The following is a 25,750-nucleotide window of genomic DNA, read 5'->3' as shown; positions in this document are numbered from 1 at the left end:
TGAATATAAGAAACATGACAGGATGAATAAACTGTGGTGACCTACTGCTCCACTTTTTGCTCCATCTGATATGGAATGTGACATAACTGGCCACTAGTTAGGCTGTGGTGTGTTAATGGAAGTTTACCAACTGAACTGTCAAATTTAGCTTTACTTGCACCGTAATGCATGTTTTCCACATGTTTAAGACAATACATGAGGTGTAAAAGAGCAGTGTGATGCAACTGTTCCGCCCAAAATAATCTGCATAATCTAAAATACCAGCGACTGCATCTTCCAACCCCAGCCCTGAAACAATGCTTCATGCTCCTTTGCTCAAATCAATGCTTATTTTCAATATTTAAGAAAACCATAAGTAACAAATTGTGTACATGCAGTGAACTGACAACACTGTACAGTTAACATCCCATACAACAAGTCCAGAACGAACAAAGTAGCGTGTTTGTTACAATGCTGGACGTGTTTTGCACAAACAAAGAGCTTCTCCAAAACTGCGAGTAAGATCGGAGGCTGCGCAGTCGCCATGGATGCAATCTTACCGTCAGCTCAGGTGAAGCTACAACCTACATGCTAGTTCAACATCCCGTAAAAACAATTCATATGAAAAACAGTGCGCAATGTGTGTCTTCAATCCTCTCACAACTTTTTTTTTCAACAAACAAAGCTTACCTTTCTGAAACAAACACCATTCCCAATAAGTCAAAATATGATATAAAGTTGTACATTTCTGATAAAGGAATGAATAAAAGCTTGAGGCACCAAAGGCTATTATACACAAAATACAAACAATGTTAAAGAATGAGAGCAAAAACAAAATGAAGAAAAAGAAAAAACGTGATTGCATTCTGTTAACGCTCTCAGTAGACCTTGAAGCGTTGCCTGTCAGGAGAGGCAGATGCTCGGGCTGATCTCCGTGGAGATCGATGAGGCTCCTGGCGACTCTCCTGCAGAATCCAGTCCCGTGCTCTGAGGGGGGTCCCCGAGCAGGCCTCTCCAAGCTCAAATCCACATGATTTGTTTTCCTGTCAGTGCAGCGAGCCTGCCAAGTGCTCCCCTCTCGTCAGGAGACGTGCGGCTGCTGGGAGGCGCCACGCTGATGATGGCGATGAGGATGAGGAGCCGAGTGAGTGCAACAGTGAAACCCTGCTGATTATCACACCCTCTTGCAGGCATCACCACAATAAAGCAACAATAACCAACAGCTTTACTCTCTGGGGATTTTCAGGCTACCAGCCATGGCGTGACTCCCTTGGGAAGATTGAAGGAAAGCGAAAATTACTAATTCAGAGCTCTGGGGTTGTTTCTTTTATGTTAGTGTTGCTTTTCTTTTCTGCAGAAGCCATGACGCAACCACAAAACAGGGACATGTATGTACAATACATATAAATATAGTTTCAGTACACTACTCATGCTTTTGCAGGGTCAGGGGTGCAATGTTCTGTTTGGCAGTCTTTTAGAAAATGGTGCTGCATGAATGGGTGGTGAGCTTGTTGAGACGAAACAACACGAAACACTGAGCGGTTGGTGTTAGAGAGCCAGTCCAGATCCCCCCTCCTCCTCCTCCTCCTCCTCCTCTGGCCGGGCTGCGACGCTCCAGTCTGAGCCATGCACAGACTACAGAGACAAGTTCTGCCGCCGGCCGAGGATCTGAACTCCACCACGATGTGGATGTGAGAGAGCGGACGCACGCGTTTTTTTGTTTTTGTTTTTCTCCACACGGTGATGTGAGTAGAAGCAGCTTAGGGCGTGAAACTCGGGACGGTTATCACTTTTTGTATCGTTGTACACATAGACTTCTTTTCTTTTAGATTTTTTTTGTTTGTTTATCCATTAAAAAAAACTATAAATACCATAAAAGAAGCATTATTTACAAACTCCATGCGTTTCAGGTTAGCGTGATCACTGCAAGAAAAACACAGGAGAGAGAACGACATGAAGGTGGACGCGTTTTCACAGTGTTTCATGACTTGAGTTGTGCAATCTGGTTTGACACAGTTGTTACTTCTTTAACAGAAACTCATGCAAACATGGAGAAGCTGAAACAACCAGAGGGAACAAAATATTAGGAGCACTTTCTCTGTCCAAAGCCAGGATTCTGACTCCCCTATCCAAAACCTAGATGCAAATTAAGGATGCAAATGCACACGTTACTGTAGCTTTAAAGCATCTTAGATATGGCCCTTATATTTTGTCCACTCTGTAAATGTGTAGCTGCACTGCTGAAGTCTGTTATTTTGCTCAAATATATACTTGGCTTACCTTCTGCCAGCATCCAGGCATTGGTAATCCATCTGGGCCCTGTTCAGAGGAGCAGGGAAAAGAAAAAGAAACACACTATGAGGGCTGAAACAGGAGTGGGAGGCTTGCTGTTAACACAGCGATTTAAAGTGTGATCAATAACAGACAAGAACACATCGCAAATGTCAGACTTTTACATATTCACGGCAATAATGCATCCAAGCCAAAATCACACATGGGAGATAGTGGAGGCAAAATCTCCCATCAAAGCTACTTCAAAGACAAGCTTCCTTTACACCAGAAGCAAGTCTTTAACGAGAAAGCGTCACTTATCCACATGAATTACACTATTTCTTTTGTTTTTACATGGCGATTACAAACTTCCTTCTGGGTACTGAAGACCTCAGAATTCAAAGTTTGTCTCATGTGGAGCTGCCGACTTGTGACAAGTGTTTGCATCACTTTGTCCATGCTGAAATACTGAATTCGACGCTATCCTGTTGAGTTTAGGGAAGGAAATGTCAGAACGCAAACTGCACAGGCTCTCTCGACTTATTGCGCCTGATGTGAAATGAAGCTCATCAGAAGGATCTTTATGTAGCAGGAACTCAGCCTGCAGTCACTGCTGTGCACCATAATTGAATATGAGCGTGCTTGTTTGCATGTCTCCACAGTTCCTTCGCCTTGTTTCTGACTGAACCTCTGAGTGTTGCCATAAATTCACATAAAATATTTTCATCTATTGACAACTGCAAGAACGTGTTTTGATTCATGCACACAGCAAAATATACAGAAGCTCATGCACATCAATGCTTGTGATTCTACTCTCTGATTTTATTATAGCTGCCCAACAGTCGAGCTTCAAAACACGATAACAAAATCAGGGAGTTTATCTGAAATAAAGTTGTTGTAGCTGGTTCGAGTCAATGAGATGCACTTCAATGAGATGGCATTTGTGACATATGAATGTTTCTTGATACTACTCATTTCATTGTCTACACACAGTATGCCTGGCACTATGGCCTTTGAAAATGAGTCCCACATTGTAACATGCACATCACAGCACTGTTTCAGATGCAGAAAGCCTGAAAGAAATCTTTCATTCGCTCGTCTTCAGCAGGTCTGGAGCAGCGACCAGCTGAATCTGCTGCTTTTCTCTCGGTGTCGTGGTCTGGCCCAATTGGTACAAATACAGGAAGGGGAAAAGGGGAGTTAACAGAGTAGAGGAGGGGTCCGTGTGCCGGTAGCATGGGCAGCGGTAAAGGGTTCTGAGTTAGCATCAGGTTAAAAAGGTAAATGGGTCTGTGGAGGAGTCAGCTGGAAGGAAACAGGATTTAAGCAGAAGTTGTTTTTTTTTCCAGTTTTAATCAAGGGAATGGAAGGATTCAGTTAGAGGGAAAGATTTAAGGATCGACAGTATCAATAATCATATGTTGATGTTGTAGATTTAACCTATAATGATGTGTATTATCTAAAAGAGGCTGCTTGCGGTCAGGAAGTTAGTGAAGTATATGTTGGTGCATGTCTTTTTTTTTAACAATTCATGAATGAACGATGTAGTTGCGATTAAAATGAGGTGTGTTCATGATTGCCAGGCTCTCAAGTCATGCATGGTTTGCTTTCAGTAATGACTGAAGGTGAGCGGCATGCATGGGTAAGAGGTGGAGGAAAAAGAGAAATACTGTACCAATTGGCATGGGGCATCCAGCCCGTCCAGACCTGGCTGCCCTGGTTCCCCCTTTTCACCCTTAAATCCCCGGAAACCCTGTTTGCAAAGATGACCTAGGAGTGTTACTGGGAGAGAGGTGGACGACCCTTAACCCCTGCATCCGTCCACTGCGACGGACACAAGGGAGGAGGGCGAGGGAGGAGCTGCCCTGTGAGCTTGCTGATACCACAATCCAGCCCAAATTATATGCTTTTCCGCATTTAATGGCATGTTTTTGTGTCTCAATTGCAGAGTTACAGGAGAGTAATAGTCTCTGTGTTTCAGGTTGCTATGGCCTGGTGGAAGCTGGGTATCTGTTTAGCCACAGGGCGCTCCATCCTTGTTTGGGACGACTGATCTACACAGCTGGGAGGCGATTTCCAGCTCACAGTTGGGACATACCAATGGGCAGGGTGCATCTAATCCAGGGGCACCCTGTTCTCCTTTCTCGCCCTTAGGCCCTTTTTTGCCCTTCTTTCCCTTCTCCCCCTGTGGATACAACGATTTGGTCAAGTTAACATCATTAATTTTGGACATCTGGTACTAGCATTAGGAAGGGGGTGATTAAAAAGGGAGGCTGTGGCCCACAAAGGAGGAAGAGACATGGTCAATGTTAGATAGGGGGGGATATCAGACAGTACTGGGTATTCTGAAAACATTCCTCAGGACAGGAGGAGGACAAAAAAGGGGAATAGTACAGTAGGAGGGAGTAAAAAACAGAGCTGATCGCCAAAAGGGGTGTCAAGGGCACGAAGGATGAGAAAGAGTAGCAGGGAAAGAACCTCCAGGTGGACAGAATTAAATCTAGGACAAACTGAAAACATTCAAACTGTATCCCTTCGTATTTGAGTTAGCCTTCTCATATCATTCAGTGCATGCATGAGAGAATAACAAAAACAGAAAAAAACAGCTCATCTGGATATCAAATGTTATCAGAAGTAGATGTCAAAGAAGCTTGACGTTCAGAAATGCAGAATCACAGGTACATTTCCGGCCCCTCGTGAGATGAAATGTGCAGTTTCTGGGATGTAATTGTACCTTGAATGGTATGAATTTGCAGATAATTGTACTATAATGTATTGTGTGCATGCAAATCTTTTAAAAAGTCATTAGTACTCATAAGTCACAAGTCAAAGTGCTATTGTAGTGCCTGTTTATGCATTTTCTCTGACTCATTAGAATCAGTGTTGCTCCTGAATAACCGGAAGAGATGCAGCACCAGGACACTGTTGCCTGGTAAATACAGAGATTCACAGAGTGTTTATCTGAGGTATGTTTAGCTTTATGTACCAAGGGATGGGATACAGTTTCTCAAAGACATAAAACATCTAAGAAACACATTATATGTGTTAGAAAGTTTGGAAACATACAGATTAAACAGTGAAAGGTATAAACTACTGTGTGCACAAGCAAGGAGGAGTTATCAACAGGCTCGTGTAAAGTGTGTGTTCATGCATGGGAACAACAGAAATAAAAACAAATGTGAATTTTAAGAGCCTGTTGTCAATGGACTTGTTTGGTCTAACATGTTGAAACCACCTTTTTTTTTGATGCCTCAGAATGAGATTTGACTTATGATTTTGGGAAATGAGATGAGAAAACATTGAAAAGCGGAGAACAAAAGCAGGATTGAGGATGAGATTTTTATACAAAGGTAACTTTACATTGCGTGGAGTTGTTGTCCAATTCTTATTAAAATTCTGGTGATGAGTTCATCTCTCGAGAAAGTAGAAATCCTCCAAACAGGCTTAAATTAGCATGTTTAACATCTCTGTGACAGTATCGGAAATCAATACTTACATACATATCTGCCATATACACATCTTTAATCTATGTTTAAACTAAACTGAGCATTAAAGAGCAGCTACATAAAATACACCTCCTGTATATCTCCTGTCACTGTCCATTGACATCAGTCCTCTGTAATGTTAGGGGGTCAACAAGCCATAATAGCCTCTCTACATCTACCTTTTCTCCTCTTTCCCCATCGTCGCCTTTCTCTCCCCTTAAGCCTGGCAACCCCTGTAAAGGTACAACTCCACTTAATTACTCTTCACTGTGCAAAGACGGGAGACTTGTCCTGACGAGTCAGGATCAAACAAAAGAGAAACTGAAAGGGGGTGAAGAGCAAAGTAAATGAGAGACTAAGAGAAAGTGGAAGGATGTGGAACAGGAGGAAAATCTTATGCTGCCATATTCATGATGTTCTATTTTACCAATATGTCGCTGGTTTTTAAATACAGAAAAACTTCATAAAAAAGGGGGAAAGCAGCAATTCTCCAGATTCATGTGCAATAACATATGACTAAAAAACAAGCTGAATGCATTTTGACATAAGGTCAAAACCTTAAGATGGGACAAGCTACTCCAGCATCACTCGTTAGCTAATTAGCACCACATAATAGACACAAAGCAAACTCTTATCTGTACGATATGAATATGTTGAATATGATGCTGGGATATTGTCATTTAGGATTTGTGCATTTTGCAGAATTCTCTGGGATAGTGCTCTTTTCATATAATGTCAATGACAAGTTTGGGAATATATGTGATACTGGGGGTTTAGATAAGAAGATAAATTGCGCTGCTGCATGCAAGGAGTTGTGCATGCATGTTGGGTTGTGGTGCTCCACATCTGGTGCTAATCAGAAAGCATTTTGTCCACATATACAGGAGCGCAGTGATTGATTCTACAGAGTTCGTCCCATCCCTCTATATTATTACCTCTATGTTTACAAGGTTTTTAGCCAAGCACCCCCACATTGGAAGAAACCAGTGTAAGAGACTTACATCCAAGCCTGGTGTTCCGGCAGCTCCCTGCAATGAAAACATTAGCTGCGGTCAATAAATGAAACAAACAAATGCACCTATTTAATACAAGGGTAATAATTCCACTGCTATTAGAGGCAATATTTAACTTCAGGAAAGATGGTGGAGCTGCTGCTGGAGGTGTGGAAGCCTGTTGTTTACTGAAATCTCAGGAAACTGAAACGTGCCAGCTCGTTAAATGTGACACGACTGGGAACAAGCTGTTGTTTCAATATGACGCGATATAAAACCACCACATTTTCAGCGTGCTGAGCGGCATTATTGCCTGGAAGAGCTGTAAGAACGTCTCAAAACCACCAACGCACCTCAATGCACCACCATCAGTGTTTCAAGGTTTATCACCACCCATAGACGGATGTTTGATTTAAAAATGATTTAAAAATGGAAAACCACGACATGCATGACTTGTTTTGTGTCAGTTTTAAGCCCAACAAGCTAGACTTAAGTCCTCGGTCCAATAGTGGCGTTTTTAAAGTCTGTATTCATGAATCTGGTCATTACTGCAAATGCATGCGCTCACACAAAGGCGCTGCCAACTTCTCTCTACTCGTTCCTTAGCAAAGATGATGTTTCTATCCTCATCATACTTACGGGCAGTCCATAAGGTCCCCTTGGTCCTGGCTCGCCCTGTGCTCCCCTCTCACCCTAACACAAAGGAATCAGTGTTGCAGTCACATGACTCATACAGCACACGCTCACTGTAAAATAAACCAGTGCTGGAAACACCTCAAATGTACTGTATCATCAGTCAGGGGAGAAAAAAAAAAGTTAATCTTACAATGTCACCCTTTGGCCCAGCTGGACCAGCCGGACCCGGAGGCCCATCCGTGCCCTGCGAAGAGAAGCATCGTCATGGTGAGTTGGCATGATTGGGCTGCAGCAGGTATTTCAAAATAAAGTTTTGATTTTCCAAACAAACAACAGATGGAAAGCAAGAATTGTGTCTGGCATCTGCAAGATTCCCATCTGGTTTGGCTTACAACCAGCACACAGAACTGCTGCGAGTACGCGTGCATCGGCCACAAAGGACATTTACGACACTGCTGACACAGTTAATGTATGAGTGTGTGTTAATGCTGAGTTAATGCAGCACGGGACAAAATGAGAGCCTTGAAATGACTGTCGTATCCCTCAAACGCACCGTGGCTTAATTCAACTCGCTAAGATGGAAACATCCAGCAGAAGCTTCGAGAACTTTCTTTTCAGTCACAATGAAACACAGTAAAATGGGGTGATGGTGGTAAAGAATCTGAGGAGAAGGGCGTCTGTATGGAGGGCGAGAGGGAGAAAAGTAGGCAGAAGTTGGGTGGCGAAGCCTCTTGGTCACGTGACACTCACCCTAATTCCGGGCTTGCCGTCCAAGCCGGAGGCTCCCTGTGTGGTTATGGAGGTATGAGTGACATGAACAAGGCGGGATTAGTACCAGATGAACACTGTTATTAGGACAGGTTGATGGCAGGGTTTACAACAACTAAATTACACTGTGTGTTATAGGGAGGTCGCAAAATATTCAGCCCACGCCAATGAAAATGAGGACAGAAAATGGAGAAGGCCATATAGTCACACAGGCACACACACACCCACACACATAAACATACACATATATATAAAACACACACTCAAATGCACAACAAGGAACTGGACGGGACTAAAAACAACCCTGATTCCCAGATTTCTCTTTCCACCTTTTTGGGAATCAGGGTTGTTCTGCTGAATTCGATAGATGTCTGAGGAAAATAAAGGACAGGGCTTTGTGGCTGGAGGGATATCCCATGGTGCACGGCTGTACTCACGGGGAGACCCAGTGGTCCACGGTCCCCTTTGTGTCCTGGTTCCCCTCGCACGCCCTTCACGCCATGCAAACCAGGTTCCCCCTAAAATAAAAAAAAGCAACGGAAACAAGGGAAGTAGGAGAGCATGACAGAGCTTCACAGTAAACTCCTGGAACTGTTATGATGTGTGTTAGTAATAATAATAATAATAATAATCCTCCCTCATTATTCCTGAGCTGCTATATTATTATTACAGTTACAGATGAGAGAGGAGTCAGTCAGTCAGAGTGACCTGAACGTGAACTGTTATCATACATGTGGAGTGGCTGCACATTCACTGTCTTGTTGAGACTGACCTTTGGTCCGGGGAAGCCATGGGGGCCCTAAAACACATGAAATCAACATTAGCTTTCGGCTGGTTTGTGATTTTATACAACTAAACCGAGCCACTTCGAATCTATCCTTCTCCTCCTCTTTGTCTAAATCACTTGCTGCTGAAGAAGTGAGTTTGGGACAAGTTAAACAGGTGCGACACTTTCCCACAGTCAAATACTGTAAAGTCACCTATAGGAACAAAGGACAGCTGAAGGGCTTGGCTTGTACAAATGTGGATGGAAGAGCTGCTGTGGAATGACATACAGGACAAACTGGCATAATGAGCCACAAATATTCAGCTGGAAGGTGCCATCAGACACTGACAGCACCCACTTTTTAGCCATAAAGCTGTGGTGTCTGAGCGTCCTCTTAGAAGTAATCTGAGGTCAATGTGTTCAGTTGCGGTAAGACCTGCACGTCTAACCTTTAAATGGATGTGTTGTGAACGTGCTAACATGTGCTGTGTGGTTACTGCGGTTAATTCACGTGCAAGCATGATATTATGTGTTTTTGCTCCTGCAGCAGAAAGAATTAAAAGCACTCGAGGATGAACAGGTTGGACTTGTTCGCTGCAGGGAGGAGAAAGATTCTGAGGGCTGATAAGCTGTGCAGCACCTCATTACATCAATCAGCTCAGGGCCGTTCACACAAAGAACGATAAATATTACAGCCAATGCAAAAACATTGTTTAAAATGTTGCTCTAACTCGAGGACGCCCAGAGTGCAATCAGGCCCACGCTTGGAATCAGTGTTAAGTGTTTCGTTACTATTCACAGAGATGAGGAGATTTGGCTTTTGTGGCATTGAATTTTTTTTATTCCAGGACAGTAGGTGCTTTTTAGAAACACTCACCATGGGCCCTGGGGGTCCATGGGGCCCTGGTGGTCCTGGAGGGCCGCTGATCTGCAAATATTAAATGCAGATATTTTATTAGCATATTGTATTTTGACAGCATTTCACAACAACAGGATCCAAGTTGGCACTGAACAGCATCTTTAATATGAGTATGTTCATGGCGAGTCATAAAAAATGGCTTGAATGTAACTTACTGAAGGACCTTGAGGACCAGGTAGACCTGAATCTCCCTTGTCCCCTTTTAGGCCATTGACACCCTGAGGAGGAGAAGCTTCATTAGACGTGTATTTCTATTTACACTGAACAAAAATTGCACACAAAAGGTACATTTTTCCCAAATTGTGTTCACAAATTTGCTTAAATCAGTGTACGTGAGCTTGTCTCGTTCGCCAAGATCATCCATCCACCTTGCAGGTGGGTCACATTAGGATGCTGATTAAACAGCATGATCATTGCACACGTGTGGTCTTGGGCTGGTCACAATGAAAGGCCACACTGAAATGTGCAGTTTATCTATCATCCCACCGCCACCATGGGGCACCTTGTTCACGGCGCTGACATTAGCAAACATTAGCTCGTATGTGACGTTAGCCTGCCAACAGGACAACATTCACAGTCTGCCACCTGCCCAGCACAGTCCAGTACTTCTTCAAAGTGTCAGAGGCCATCGAAAGTGGGCATTTGCCCTCTCAAGTCAGTTACGACGACGAACTGCTGTCAAGTGAAGACCCTGGTGAGGAGGAAGAGCCTGCAGATAAGCTGCCCTGGGGCGGTTTCTGCAGACATTCATCGGTCGTGCATGTTGCATCAGCTGTCCGGTATCTGGTCTCAGACAGTCCAGATGTGGAGGTCCTGTTCTGGTGTGGGTAGATGTCGTGTGTGGTTGTGAGGCCAGTTGGATGTAGCGCCAAATTGTCATAAACAACATTGGGGACGAGTTTTGGTCGTGAAGAAACATTCAGTTTAGGGGCAACAGCAGTGGTGGACATTCCCCTCCTCAGCATGCCACCTGCACCTGTCAGGTGGATGGATTATCTTGGCAAAGGTGAAGTGCTCACCGTCACACATTTAAACAAATTTGTGAATGAAATGTGAGCGTAATAAAACAAAGATTTTTCAGAGGCTTTGTCTTAGAAAGTAGACTACATATGTGGACTCTCACAGGTAGGCCAGGTAAGCCAGTTGACCCTTTGTCCCCTGAAGCTCCGGGCATTCCCATGTCTCCTTTGGAGCCTTTGTAGCCCTGAGAGGGGAGGAGCAAAAATGTACAGAGAGGATTAAAATGGAACCAGTGTATTTTAAGTCCTCACTTTAGAGATATTTATGAGGATCATGAGTATAATATCATTTAAGTCAAAGTCTTTGAGCTAATCTATATGTGATTATATGATGAACTTACTCTTTCACCATCGAGTCCAGGGAGACCAGGCATACCACGATCCCCCTGAAAGACAAAGACATGTCAACATTTTGCAAACAGAAATGCAGCTCTCACCTGTTTGATTTTGCAGTTGTGAGACAGTAATATATCGCAATCTTGTTGGTGAAGAGAGTCAACATGAGATTTGCACATGGAAGGAAAACATTCAGTATCGCAGACAGGGTGGAAAACGTGAGGAAAAGAGCAGAACACAGAGTTTACCTTCAGACCCTGCGGTCCCATTGGCCCAGGAGGTCCAGGAGGACCCTGAACACAAAGAGACACGGGAGGAGATTTAATTCGATTTCTCATCAACTGAGGAAATAGACTTTTGCTTGGGATCGATCAATTCTGCATCAACTTATGGTTTGAATACAGGGAACTAAAATCCTTCAACAATGGAGCCGACCATCACAATGAAATGACTTGCAAACAGCACAACACATGTTAGCAGTCGGTTACGAACCATGACGCTCAACTGGAAGACACATGCCAAAGTCAAACACGTGTTAGCTAAGAGCAAATGGATCAATGATGAGCATCACCAACAGATGAGAGGTGCACATGTGGGTGATGTTGAGCAGGCATTTTTGGGAGGAAGATGGGAAGATAATCCCTCTCTGTATTCACACGTAAGATTCTGTGACTTGTTGCTAAGTGGTGGCTTCAGAGTGTTGAGCCACAGTAAATAAAAGGAAAATTTGAATGTACGTTGATTTGAAATAAATAAAATCCAGTTCAGCATGTGTGATGCTTAACATGCTAATTCTTTACCATGCTAACCAACACAATGCCTCGTAAGGCACCAATGATTGTTCATTTGTTTTCCACATTTGGTTTTCTGAAACTCTGTCAACTGTGAGCAGTGTTAATTTAAAATTCATGAAGTTTTTGCACAGAAAATAAATTATATACTTTGCTATATTTGGCATTCTTAGCTTATACACTTAAATTTGATACTGGGCTGCTGAAATCAGTGGCATTGACCCCCTTCCTCCCACTTTCTCTGCACTTTTTATCCTGAAGTACTACCTGGCTCCAGATTTGATGCATGGAATCTTGATTTCACATTAGTGAACGAAACAATTTAAGAATATGCAATATGCCTTGGAGTTCAACTATATCATGACTGCTGCAGTATGTACATGGTACGATTTCAACCAAAAGTGGACGGAGTGAGGTTTGGAAAACCCCCTTTCAAATATTTTTGCATTCACAATATTTCGGTTGTTTTAAAAGGATGTTTGGCTGACATCCAGGGAGACGAGCGGCAACTCAGGCAGCTTGCAGCGTCGATCACACAGAAGCACAAACGCAGCGCTGAACACTGTTGCATTCTCTGTTAAGCAAACCTGCTGATGGCCGAGGGGGCACGAGTACAACAAGGCAGCGCAAGCCGAGGTGGGGACTGGGTGTGGCCCATGCGAGGACAAAGATGAATCACTTGTGAATATGACACAATACACACAACACACGGAGCCTAATTACCGTTACTGTAATAGTGGTAATCTTCTGCAGTGGGCCAAAGGAGTGGAAATGGGGTTGGGGTGAGAGATAAGAGGTCGAACAGGAAAGAAACCTTTGAGTCAGCACATTTCTGCACAGACACAGCCTCAAAATGAGTTATTTATTAAAGAACACATGTTAGCCTTTTCTATCTGCAGAGGACATATCCTGAATAGCATTTGAAAATGTGAAGCCAATCACACTTGAAAAATGACTCATTTTAGAGTTTAAACACACAAACAGCTTTGAAGTTTGCAGCTTCGTCTTTTTCAAAATATGTTTCTGTGTATTTGGCTCTCTTCAGCATGGCTTAAGTATTGAAGATGAGGCAAAACCACGTGGGTACGACTGTGAAAAGATCTCGGTCATTCATACAAAAAACAAATAGCAACAGGAGCTGCGTCTATGCTGAGAGGCAAATGCTTAAATGTCCTACCACCACCCCTACTGTACCTCCACAGCCCTGCTTCTCTATGAATGTAACTCAGCATAAAAAGAGTTGCAATGCGACACAGATTTTAGAAAGAGTCTTTTGGTATTGTGACTATGACACAGCAGAGGGTAAATGATTCAGAAATAAGTTTCACTGTGCTATCAATTCTGCACGTCTTTTTCAAACAGCAAGAATGAGGGAAATCAGTTCAGTAATGACTTGTCTAACCTGTAAAGCCTCCTGAATGTTTCCGTTGTAGTCGATGATTTCAGTGGCTCCTTGGTCTCCTTTCTGCCCAGGGGGGCCCTGCACATTATTGACATTCAGCAACGCACTTTGCATATGTTCTTTCATTCTGATTCATCCATAACATCAGATAAATACACCAACATCTGTGTGCCTCTTTCCAAGAACTGCTAAGGTCTGACTGCTGCCCCCTGGTGGTAAGCAATGTGTAGTAACACTAAAGTATTGAATGGGACTCGTGCAACATCATGAATTCATTTGAGAAGGGGGAAGAGAGGCATTTATCTTCTCTAATATACTTGCTCACCCTTGGGCCAATCGATCCCAAGTCTCCTTTGTCTCCAGTCTCCCCCTAATGTGAGAAGACAGACAAAAATGATCAAAGAATCACCAAAACTACTATTATTAGAGTTAAAACTCTCTCAAACAGTTCCACATGTGGCCTCATGTAGACTAAATGTCTTGAAGTCATATATCACATATGCCTCATATGCCTCATCATTAGGGCAAACAAGTTCTCGTATTTTGTGTCACAACATAGTGACTAAAAAAACAGAAAGCACCAAATGAAGGAAATTTAAGATCACCTGCAAAATCTAATTAGGGGATAAGCTAATTAAGACGCTGTGTTCACCAAATTTAAAGAAAACATATCCGCCATGCTCACCTTTGACCCTTTAGGACCAGGTGTGCCAGCCTCTCCTTGTGAACCCTGCCATGAGTAAGAAAACAGAAACGAGTCGGGATGTGAGGGAGACGATAAAAAGTAAACGCTCAGTATTTGAGATATGAACCTAAAATTGAAAAACATAAAACCAAACTCTTTATGGGTTCAATCAAAATTCATCATAAAAAAAAATTCAATGCATATAAAATGCATATTTCACAAAGGGAATATCATCAACCTGTGAAACCTCTCCCGAGAGAGCGACACAGTCAGCTGCACTAAAACAACCAGCTTTTAATATGCCATAACTGCCACGCAGAGGAGGAAGTGTTTATTTGAACTCCGGCATTGATAAAGCAGGGCTTTCACATTTGGGGTTTCTAATAGGATGTGAAACAGATCTGTGGGTCGTTTAGGTTTAGACTGGAGCTTAAGCTACCTGCTGGGTCAGTGCCAGACATAAACAATGGTAAACTCATTTATATTTGGTTTACTTTACGCAGACTCCAGGGAAAGCCTTGAACTCATTACAGGGCTATAATAGTTTAACCAGCTCTCTGGGTTAACATCGCTGAATATTTGATGAACTGAATGAACTGCTTTGGGATGTATTCTACTTTTTCTTATTTGAATCTCTGGGAACTTTAAAGTGCGTGCTTAAACCAGAGAGGCTCTAGATGGCAGCAGATATCTATAAATGATGTGGGGGAAAAGACCTTTGGGAACAAGTGCTGAATGATCCCCTTTGGTTGAATTTGTGGATGCACACTCATGAATGACTGACCTTTGGTCCATTGGGTCCCATTTCTCCTCTTTCACCCTTTCCTGGGGGCCCGTGGTCGCCTCTCTCACCCTATACAGACAAAACAACGACTGCTCAACAACAAAGGTAAGTCAGTGCTGCTCTCCTGCATCCCGTGTTTAACAAGTGTCATCAAGAACTGCTGAGTCAGTTTCTAACCCTTTTTATTGTCAGCAGAGGAGCTGTGATGCATCTTCTGAACACCAGGCGTGAACGCCAGTTTCCTTAATGCTAAGCAGTGCTGAGGCGGAGGACGTCCACGATAAGAGCTCGCCGCCCTTCTTCTGAGTTTGCTTACTCAACAGATTTTACATTGTGAATTGGAAGTATTTATGCTGAGTCAGCATCTGCCTCCTGGTAGACTGTGACACTCGACAAGGTTGAGATATTATTTTGAAGAAAACCCCGAAACAAGCATCTGCATCCAGCCTTTGTCCTGAATCTGAATGTTTAAGTAAAATGCAAATCCTTTGCTGTATAGTCGTGTGCATTGTCTCAGTGTGAAGAGACTCTCGAAAACCAGTAGAGGGGGATGTGGCATCAGAGCTCATACTCTCCAATACTTACTGCTGATGCTTAAAACCAAGTGCCATTATTTGGCAGTGTTGAGTTCATTAGGCTTTGGTTTTCTCTTAAAATAACAGCTTACTAATGATAACTTAATGGCACAGACATGAACATAAACCTACAAAGTCTTAGTGTGGAAAAGACTTCAGCTGCATCCCCTTAAAAATGAGGTAAAGCCCCAGTTGTCTCAAATCTGTAAGCAGACCTGAACACAAGGAAACAACATCAGATAAAGTATATGCTGCTATGTTCTCCCTCTCAGCAATCCCCTGGCAGGACTAATACATCTCGATTATCAGTGCACTGCAAACAACTTGATGCAAAAGGACAATGCTGACATTAATTCTGCCGTGTCTGGATTATCACTGCTGGCTCCACGGTGTGATAATGTCACGACTCAAAGGGAGCAGCCAAGATTAGCTCATTCTGACCACTTCCAAGTGACATTTTGAAGAAACACAGGGCTTAATCACCTTGGTAAAGTGATAATTATGGATAATGAGACTGTAAACCCACAGTAATTACTGATTTTAATGACAAACGCACTGGCGGGACATGATAAAAATCTGCCAAAGCTGTTGCGACTCATTGTCGTTGACATGACATATGCACCGTGTTACTCTGAGCAGAAAATACCTCTCGTATTGTGACAAACCAGACTGCTGTGAAGCCACCCCACCTTAGTTCCTGGGAGTCCTGGAAGCCCCGGCTCTCCCTGGGGACCGAGGAATCCAGGCTCACCCTGAAAAAAAAAAAAAAAAATCAGCAAAATATTACTCACTTTTTCCACAGGGAATTTTTGGTGCAGCCCATACCTCCACCCGCTGCTAATGAGCGCTCAACACATACACAAGATGCATGGCCAATATTCAAAACGACAGGCATGCGCTGATACGCTTTCACATGTGCACAAACACACACTCGGGGACATGCATAAATCACACACACGCGCACACACACGCACACAAATTATCAGCAGCTTCTTAATTTATCCCCTGGTTTCACATCCATTAATGACTCCCTCTTAGGAGCCTTAATAGACGTTCTGACTGACCTTGTTAGAAACTCATCAGGGCACACAGAAGAGTTCTGCTTAAGTGTGTGCAAAAACCAGGTTCTCTGCCACTCATGAAGAAGCTTTAACATTTTTTGCATTTGCACTTCCACTTATGAGAAAGTGAGCTTCCAGCACGAGGTGTGAGACTTGATTTGATTTACGTTACATTTGATTGTGAAATAACTTCATCGGAATATATTACTTCACCATCTGCAACCACAGTTTCCCACCGATAGAGGTTCAGGCACGCTGGAAGCGAATGGAGACCTGCATCTACAACTTTTAGACTTTGATCGGATAAACAGCCAAGAATGCGGAGCAGAGCAAAGTGCAAGGCGAGCTCAGAACCCGCGAGTGCTACGTTAGCAAAATATTGTTAGAATCCATCAAGCATTCAGGCCTCCTAAGTAAAAACAGGGGTATATAAAATGTAAAATGAAAGGGCTTTTTACAAGGCCAGCACATTACAAGCACACAAAAGGAAAAAAAACAAAACCAAAGCAGAAACAAGCATCATCTCATCATGCCCGTGTGAGCATTCCTTGCATTCATATGTTATATTTTTCAAGCTAATGATCCTGAGATGCACTGAGATGGTTGTTATTCTTCAACCAGAGGACTGCAGTGAATTATTATGTGCATTAAGTTCCCCATCTGCTGTTTGTCTTTCATGATGAAGTCAAAAAGCAAGAAACTTAGCTAAAGCAATAAAAGCCTTGTTTGGAAAACTGGAAATAATCAAACAAAAGCCAAACTTCCTCTTCCTTAACAAGCAGCAGTTTTGACACATTTTGCATCGAGTCTCTCGATGCCACTTCCAGGAAGTAGACTGAAGTTGTTGCCGGGGATGCAGCGTTTCAATTATTAATTCATAAAGCTCGACACTATTCACAAACCGTAATGAGACAGTTTTCTTGCTGACTTCTGGCATGATCAGATCAAAAGCTTCGACTATTACTTCCTGTCAGTTTGCCTGAGCTCCTTACTTTTCACTGCACTGAATGCACAGGCATTACTGTGCCGCTGCCACCCAAGCAGATGGAGGCAGGTACAGATCCCACACAGCACGGAAAGCAACATCGTGAGACCTGAATGTGTCCTACATGAGGCATGACGATAGGTCAGCTGAGTTTTGCTCTGAACTCTGCTACAGATGCGCTGAAGGGGATGGACAGGGACAACACCGGGGGAATGACTGGGGACAAAAACAGCGAAGCATTTACCTTTATCCCTGGGAGTCCAGGCAGCCCTGGAAGTCCTGGCTCTCCCTACACAGGAAGAGTGTGACATGTTACAGCCAAGCCAAGCTAAGCTGAGTCAAGCCTCATTTGTAGGCTCTTTGGGGCTCTATCAGCTCTGCACTGTACTTTCTGTTTGCGTTTTCTCTGGCTATCGAGCTGCTGTAATTCTGAAAAGTGGCCTGCTGTCCGTAAGTGTATGTTGACTGCTTGCGGTAAGCACCAGCAGAAGGTACCGCACATGCACTTTCAAACCAACTCATGCAGCCATGGCTTGACGGCGTGATTAGTGCTCGTTATACCACTCAACCCTTCAAGAAGTGCAATGCAGTTTTATTTTTATGATTTTATTGGTTTGGGCAGGTGTGAAAAGTTCTGGTTTCGGGAAAGAACAACTGTCAGATACTCTGGATTAAAGTTGCAAAAGCTGTTTGAGAGAGCTGCCGTGGCTTCAAGGTCGTTAGAGCTTGGCAGTGCTGGAAGCCCAGAGTTGGCCTATTTCTCCGTTTACCAAGGCCGGGTCATTGTCAAGTTGAGAACTCCAGACTCCCATTACATGCAACTTTGAGTAACGTGCAGTCATTTGATTCAACGGTGGAAAAATCTGAGGTCGAGTCCCTTGTGACGCCTCTGCGAGACTTTCAAAACAAAATATCTGACTCTGGATAATTTAACGCTCTATTAAGACCATTGTATTTATGGCGTATGAAAAGAAATGATTAGCACCGCACGAGAATGATCAACCGTAATGGCACTCCGGGGATCAGAGAGAGGGCTGTAAATTTCCATTGTGGCTAATGAAAGCATTGAAAAACAAATGAATAAAAGTCTTGCTTGTGGACTACTACTTCACCAACAGCTGATTGCCATCCAACGGTGATATTTAATGGGGAACAATGAGTCAATCTTGTGATCAGCATTTTGATGAGAAATGCAACTTGTAAGCGTGTCAGCACAAGCAGAATGGCTGTCAAATGAGAGATAAGATAAAGCAGTAAAAAAAATTAGTAAGGCCACCCGTAATTTCTTTGCAGCAGAAAAAAAAGACATTTACTAAAAGCCCTTCTGCTTGCCTGGATCCAGTTGGTCCACACAGAGAATAGAGAGGGGAAATTAATGGGGTGCAGCACGTGGGATTAAAAAGTGTAATTAGATGGAGCACTGGTGCAATCTCGCAGCAGCCTGGTCAAGAGACAAGTAATGGTTTTTATTTTGCAGGAAAAGAGCTCCTCTTCTGCTGCATGCTTGTTTTATTAGTTTCTCGTCAGCAACTGTTTCTTCAACAATACTCTTGCAATTTCCTTTGTTGGCTTGGAAAGCGCGTCAAACACTTGAGTCAACACTGGCCGGGAGAGAGAGGTCATACCAACAAACACTGCTAACAACAAAAGCTTGTGTAGTTGGACTGATGCGTAGCAAAGTAATGGGATGACCTGGTGGTTCAAAACAAGTACAGGTTACAGTAAAATGGACGAGAAACGTCCAAAAGATTTAGTATATCCTGAATGTTAGTGTGATATCTGGGACCTTACACTGGCTGAAAACAAGCATCAAGCCAAGGTAAATGTAAAATGAGTTGGAGCACTGTGATGTACTAAAGTTCAAGTTGAAGTGTCAGGTTCTGCTCAGTGAGCCCCCCATGCACCACCATCCTTATTAAACTGTGAGCTTCAACTGAGTTAGGAATGCTCTTATCCAAGCTTGAACTATTTTATCTTGCACAACAGACTAGAGCTTCACCTTCTACATTCAAACTTGTTTCGGTGTGTGCATTCATGAAAACTAAATATCTTCAGCAAGCTCAAGAATATTTTCCTTTAGTGCATAGTTGAGTATTTTATTTGTGTACTCACTTATCATTACAGAAACCATTATTAAGACTACACACTCAACAAAATTGAGTTAGTTCATATGATTAAAACTGTATGACCATCACTGCTGAATCTATCTCTGTTTACATACTACCATCTACCTACTGTGTATCAAAGAGCGATGTGTCGCCAAGTCCAATTATTACCTTTTGCCCACTTCGTCCAGGCTCTCCAGGTTCGCCCTGTAAGACATGCAAAGAGTTTTCTTTTCAACAGCTTCATTCCTGGATCAGGTTGCACCAACTATTTGTAAATCTGTGACTGAGTTTGTGCGTTAAGTCCTTCCATAGTTCCTAGAACTGCTGGCTGGTTTCACTTAATGATTGAGCTAATGCTAATGCTAACGCAAGCTTAACCTTACTGACATCATTGGATCATTTAAGCAAACATTACTAACTTCATGTTTTGGTTAAGTATCAGATCAGTTACTATATTTTTCTCACTCTAAATGGGTCATATATTAGCAAGCTAATGCCACATTGATCATTGTTGATTTAGCTAACTAGGTTAGCCTGGAAGTTCCTTTGTTCAAATGTGTAATTACAACTAATCTCTATGTAAGAGCTAGTAGGTTTGTGTGGTGCAAACCTTTCAAATTTAGCGAAACATAAATCAACACAAGTTTGAGCCTAACAGCTGGTGCAACTGACTCCTAATGAGGATCGAGAAACAGACGCTGAAAAACCTTTAGTGTTAGCTTAACGCTCACCTTGATGCCAGCTGCAGAGGAGCCTGCATCTCCCTAAGGAAAGGGTAGAAAGCAACAATTAGAAAGGCACAACATGGAAAACTGTCCAAAGAGTTATAGCAACACTGGGCTTTCTGTGAGGGAACAACAGGAGCGAACATTACTGTGCAATTACGGTGAGAAAAATACGAAAGAAGCCTGTTTTTACAATGCAGAGCATAAATTCACAGCTGCTGCTGGACAAAACTGGGTGCAAATCCAATTAGAAAGAAGATTGTCCGCTATTCTCAGCAGTGCTCAGATTGAGTGTAGCTTCTCACTAAAGTCTGAGACAGCATTTGTCTGACTACAGTGCTGGGAATCATTTCATTGTTTTTACACTGTCAGAGTGCAGCTGCATCCTGGTGGTGGTGACATGAAATCTAACACTATGTAGAAGGAATCCACAGCAGTGCAGGAGGTATGGGGTTTGATAGATATACTGTGCTAATGGCAACCATTTAAACCCTTGTTTCATTGTACCTCTTCAGGTAGGGTGTTGAACTAGAGGCAGACAGCTACTTAAATCACATTTTTCCAGCAAAGTCATCCAGACATCCAGAACCCAGGCCTTTTCCTATGGACTGCATTACTTCTGCTGTGTTACAGTAAAAACATACATAAAACAAGGGGCCAATAAGCGTAATTATGGGCGGTTGGTGGGAAAAGGGAGTGGGGAGAAGGAGACTGGGTCTTTAGCTCTGGTGCGGACTCTGTGGTTTCTCTACACATACGCCTTGCGCTCAGAAGTTGCTCAAGGAATGCCTCTCGCCCTCAGCTTTTTATGGGAGTCATTACGATGCATAGCACACAAGGCATGTTTAATTGCGGCAATTTTTTTTTTGCAGACAATAAACTGTGTTACTGTTTACAGCTGGGCTTTGTTGCATACCGAAGTGTGCCTCTTTCCCTGTCTTAAAACTTATCATTCCTATTTTTATATGGGTTTTTTTTCTTATGTATTTTATTGAGGGCACAGAAGATCTAAGAGAATAGCACTTTTACAGTGAGCTGTATAAACAGGCTGCTCAAATTACAATACACAAGACGAATGAAAGACTTTCAAATGATTTTACATGATGAAGTTAAAATGTTTTTGGTCAAACGCTTAAGAAACAACATGTATGTCATGTTGTGGTTGACCTTAAAATTATAATAAAAAAGGATACTTTATACAGAGGCCCATTATTCTGACTTTTTGGTGTCTTGATTGAATAATTGTTTCAACAAAACAAACATCAAAGTCAGAGCTGGTTTACACCTGTTGCTTTTTGGCAGGGATGGGTATGTAAGAATGCCTCACATCTGTGCTTAATTGTTCCATCTTACCCAGAAATGAAACTACAAAAGATCTCACCCTGTTAAGCTCATAATCAAGCTATGGACTACATGTAGGCATATTTAACTTTTTTTCCCATTATTAATCTCAGTGGAATGAGACCATCAGGAGCTCATGTTGAGAAAAATAAGAATTTACAACACAGTTCACACACTTTCAATCAAAAAGCAGCTGTCATGTGAAAACAAGTATCAGATGATGCTATGCAAGCAATTAGCACTTCACTCCCCTGCTGCTGAACTGGTAAACACCAATGATATTTTCTGTCATGACAGAGCTAACAGAAGTGACACCAAGGCCGAGAACCAAGCGAGAGGTTTCATGAGTTTAATCTATTCCAAATTAAGTACTATGAGATGGAAAAAGCGGCGGAGTTGGGAGGTGAGCTGAGGTGTGGCACAGAGTGCTGAAATATCCCAATTGGGCCAATTACCATGGTGAGGCTACAGCCTGTGACTTAACCACAGAGCCGAGCAGGATGGAGAGCTGTCACCACAGCTCCACTTCATTACAGGCACCCAGAACTGTCCCCGCATATTGCCATTTAAAGATAATAGCACGAAGATCTCATGACGTATACTTAGTAAATCAGGCCGTTTTCCAGCTGTTTGCCTGGTGGGAGCGAACGAGATGGAGGGGATTAATCAGCGAGTGATGAAGCCGAGACAGAGTTGTGACAAACGTAGCCATTAAATGTCACCACAGCCCTCAAAACATGACTCCTACTCCATATTATGGTCATTAGTAAAGATGACCAAATTGAGCGGCCTCAGCTGAATATCAACCTCAGTCTCCGAGTTAGAATATGTGTGAGGCAGATTATGATTGGCTCCCAGGGCAGAAAGGCCCTGCCAACCGTTGAAATGTGGCCAGTTCACAAGAGCTTGGACCGGATCTTAAGACTCAAAAATTATACCAACCACTGTGCCACACCGGCCGGAGCCAAGCACTCACAGCCTGGAAGTTCCCAAAAACCAAGTCAAGAGTTTACTTGGGTTTATTTTCCAAACCTTTTCCTATCTCTGAGGTCCGACGTGTTCGACAAAGAGAGTCACAGTTAATTTCACAGCTAGTTAGATACTTAGGCAGAATGCATCAGAGGTAAATGGTTTAGAACTAAAAGCTTTTAACTGCTGTAATGATTTGTTTTGAATGAGGCCAGAGATGGACATGCAGACGCTGTCGGAAACATTTCTCTTCACAGTTGATGATGAGATAGGCCACTTGCTGCTTTATACTCCACTACATTCATTTGATGACTAAAATCACTTGTAACTTTGCAAAATTGTGCATCCAAAATATATGATTATCTTGATGCATTTTTATAGATGAAATACCTTGTTGTTGAGCCCCTGTTACACCCTATTACATGTGAGCCCATTATAAACTAAAATTAAATGTTAAATTAGACTTTGTCATAAGGCCCCTCTGCAAGACAGAAGTCTAACAACAAACAATTGTTGCTGTTTTCCGGGTGGTTATGTGCCAGACTATTTCCTGGCCAGGAACAGTGGCAACTGGTGGCAACTCCAGGAAGTGACTGGTCCCTGCAAAGAAACAGTTGGGCACATAACCACCCACACAGAATAAAACTGTAAAAAGTTAATAAATGACCTTTAGAGGTGCTGGTTGGGTGATTTTTGCTGCTTTTGACCAGAGCTAGCCTTTTTTTTATGACGAAGCTAAGCTAACTTGTTGCTCGTTCTAGCTACATTTTTACCACACAGTCATGCTAGCAGCATCAATTATTGCATCTAACTCGACCAGAGAGCGAATAAGCTTATATCTCAAAATGTCAATGTACTCCTTTAACAAACAGTGCCCTCCTTTTGACAAACAGTGAACACTGGGCTTTTGGGGCTGCTGGAGGTCTGAAGCCATAGAGATATACAGTATATCTAAAAAGCTGTGTAGTCCTATATTAATGTAATCTAAGGCATAAAACTTCAAATGATGATGATCCAGAGAGTCACAGATTGTGTCTTGCAGGATGTGAGCTGAAGAGACTTTGCATGTGCATATTTAAATTTGTGCCAAAGAGGGAGCGTGCATGTACCAGAGTATATACCATCCCCTGTCCCTTATCAAAACAACTTCCCTTTGTATCGTCCGACTCCTTGCGCTGCCATTTCTCTCCCCCTCTGCGCTCCCTGAAGTCTCTCGGCTCACCAAACCCAAGCTTTCGCAGCCTCACCTCTTACCCCGCGGTACCACATTTTCCCCGCAGTGCGTGCTGTGTATTGTTAACTTTGGCATCTTCAGTACGGAGGACTGACGATGTCCTCCACTCCTCTCCTCTGCAGCTTCTACTACTCTCTGCTTTCCCCATCCACCAGTGAAGCAATGATGTCAGGGAAGCGCAATTGATCAGACGCACGACTCTGATGACAGGAGGCTCAGTGTGAACGTATATGAGCAAGCATGAGACATTATTTTCACTCTCGCTGAAGAATCAATCAATCCTTGATGTGTCTGACACATGTGGATATACACTGAGGTATAACTCGATTGAAAAACAATTACTCCTGCCATATGTGTGCTACATAAAAAAAACATCTTTCTATCCCGACACTGACATTCTGACAAGATGAGGTAATCCTATCTATACTAATGAAAAATTGCTCACTATTTCCAGATCTTTACGCTACTTTTTGCCTCTTTTTGTTGCCAAATACATGAACATGCTCTTGAAGCATGAATGGCAGGTGACTGGCTACAGAAGTCTGAATTCCTGTGGAACTCAATTCTACTTTTTCTTCCTCACTACTGCAGCCAAAATCCATTTTTTCGCCTTAACTGCATTAAGGTAGACCAGATCAAAGCGGTGCTCGAGCTGCAAAGTTTTATCGCCCTGCACTTTCCTTTTTGTTCACTCATTTTCCACAGATGATATCCTGCATCTGTTCCCCTCAAACGGTGTCTTTCTTGGCAGCCGTGTTCAGCAGTCTTTTAAAAAAACCAGAGTACCCATAAAGTGAGAAGATATCAAAGTTTTCCCTGCTGAACAGCAATAAATTGGCACTGACGTTTTGAGTACTCTGCTACTACTTCGATGCTGGTCTATCAGTTATATTTTGTTTTTATACCTAACTCAGTATTTCTAGCAAAGAGCACCATTTCCTGTGTAAATATATATAAAAAAATCACAGTATTTTGTGTCTGCTGCCTGTTCTTAGCAACTCATTATTTGGCAACTCAGCAAAGAAGCTTCATCTTTTCCCAGAAGCGTGAGCAATTCATGCATGGCCCGATGAGGAGCTGAATCGACATTTTCAAAGACGTGTTTATTCCAATCCATAATTGTTTTGTCTCTGAAATGTAAAGAGGCCAGATTTTGTCATGAGGTCACCCAATACAAATAATGCTGTGACCTATTTTCGTAAATGCTTCTTCAACAAAATAATAACGGCCAAAGCAGCGTGAAGTCCTGGATCGGACACATAATCTGCCTCTGCCTCACAAAACAAAACAAAAAAACTTTTCCAGAAAACAAAAGCTTTTTGGACGGAAACATGAATCTATTACTTTAGCTCTGAACAATCTGTCCAGCAGAGCTGTGCTCTGCCTTTTGTTGGAAATGGATCCCAACTCGACAAGCTGTCTTCATGATAAATGGTCCCAAATTAATGCAGGAGCCATCCAACCAGAAAATGTAGCGTCAGCGTGCATAGCAATTAAGTCCACATTAAGCACAAAAAGACGCATCAAGTGCCAGGATGATTGCTGTTGTGCAGCCTTGACTACAGCTGATGGCACCTGAGCGCAGTTACTTCTGCGGCTCTCCACACGCGTCTCCTCTCAGATGGCTAACATTAACTGTCTTTGATGTTTGCCGGCCACAGCCAGACCCCGCGATTTCTCTGTGCAAGTTCAAAGTGAATGAAAGGTAAAGAGGAATTCACGTACCTTCTCGCCCATATCACCTTTCGGTCCGTCTTCGCCCATATCACCCTGTGATGAAATCATATTCAGTCAATCGATCACAAGAATGAGGTCAATGCTGAACAAATGACATAGCTGAGAACCTTAAATCATAAGAAAAAGATCTTCAACATGATTGACAGCTCTTCTTTTTCTGCGATTGACTGCCCTGTAAAACA

At 42.8% G+C, this 25,750-nt stretch overlaps 1 protein-coding gene across 1 annotated transcript in view; it reads right to left on the bottom strand.

Moving 5' to 3' along the window:
- Positions 1–1,527: 1,527 nt before the first annotated feature.
- The window catches only part of LOC121626946 (collagen alpha-1(XXV) chain), a 143,690-nt gene continuing 119,467 nt past the window's right edge, over positions 1,528–25,750 (bottom strand). Inside the window, exons 14-35 of the mRNA XM_041965702.1 lie at positions 25,557–25,601; positions 20,294–20,326; positions 19,731–19,766; positions 16,098–16,160; positions 14,834–14,902; positions 14,050–14,094; positions 13,690–13,734; positions 13,365–13,442; positions 12,686–12,709; positions 11,420–11,464; positions 11,177–11,221; positions 10,940–11,020; positions 9,972–10,034; positions 9,775–9,825; positions 8,904–8,930; positions 8,114–8,149; positions 7,554–7,607; positions 7,367–7,420; positions 5,915–5,968; positions 3,926–4,003; positions 2,260–2,298; positions 1,528–1,614 (exon numbers count right to left, since the gene is read on the bottom strand). Coding sequence (XP_041821636.1) covers positions 1,528–1,614; positions 2,260–2,298; positions 3,926–4,003; positions 5,915–5,968; positions 7,367–7,420; positions 7,554–7,607; positions 8,114–8,149; positions 8,904–8,930; positions 9,775–9,825; positions 9,972–10,034; positions 10,940–11,020; positions 11,177–11,221; positions 11,420–11,464; positions 12,686–12,709; positions 13,365–13,442; positions 13,690–13,734; positions 14,050–14,094; positions 14,834–14,902; positions 16,098–16,160; positions 19,731–19,766; positions 20,294–20,326; positions 25,557–25,601 — 1,152 coding nt within the window. The remainder of the gene's footprint in view (positions 1,615–2,259; positions 2,299–3,925; positions 4,004–5,914; positions 5,969–7,366; positions 7,421–7,553; positions 7,608–8,113; positions 8,150–8,903; positions 8,931–9,774; positions 9,826–9,971; positions 10,035–10,939; positions 11,021–11,176; positions 11,222–11,419; positions 11,465–12,685; positions 12,710–13,364; positions 13,443–13,689; positions 13,735–14,049; positions 14,095–14,833; positions 14,903–16,097; positions 16,161–19,730; positions 19,767–20,293; positions 20,327–25,556; positions 25,602–25,750) is intronic.

This window comes from Chelmon rostratus, chromosome 23 (genome assembly GCF_017976325.1).
Source record: "Chelmon rostratus isolate fCheRos1 chromosome 23, fCheRos1.pri, whole genome shotgun sequence".
In the NCBI taxonomy this organism is placed as follows: domain Eukaryota; kingdom Metazoa; phylum Chordata; class Actinopteri; order Chaetodontiformes; family Chaetodontidae; genus Chelmon; species Chelmon rostratus.
This window is presented reverse-complemented; position numbering and strand designations above follow the sequence as displayed.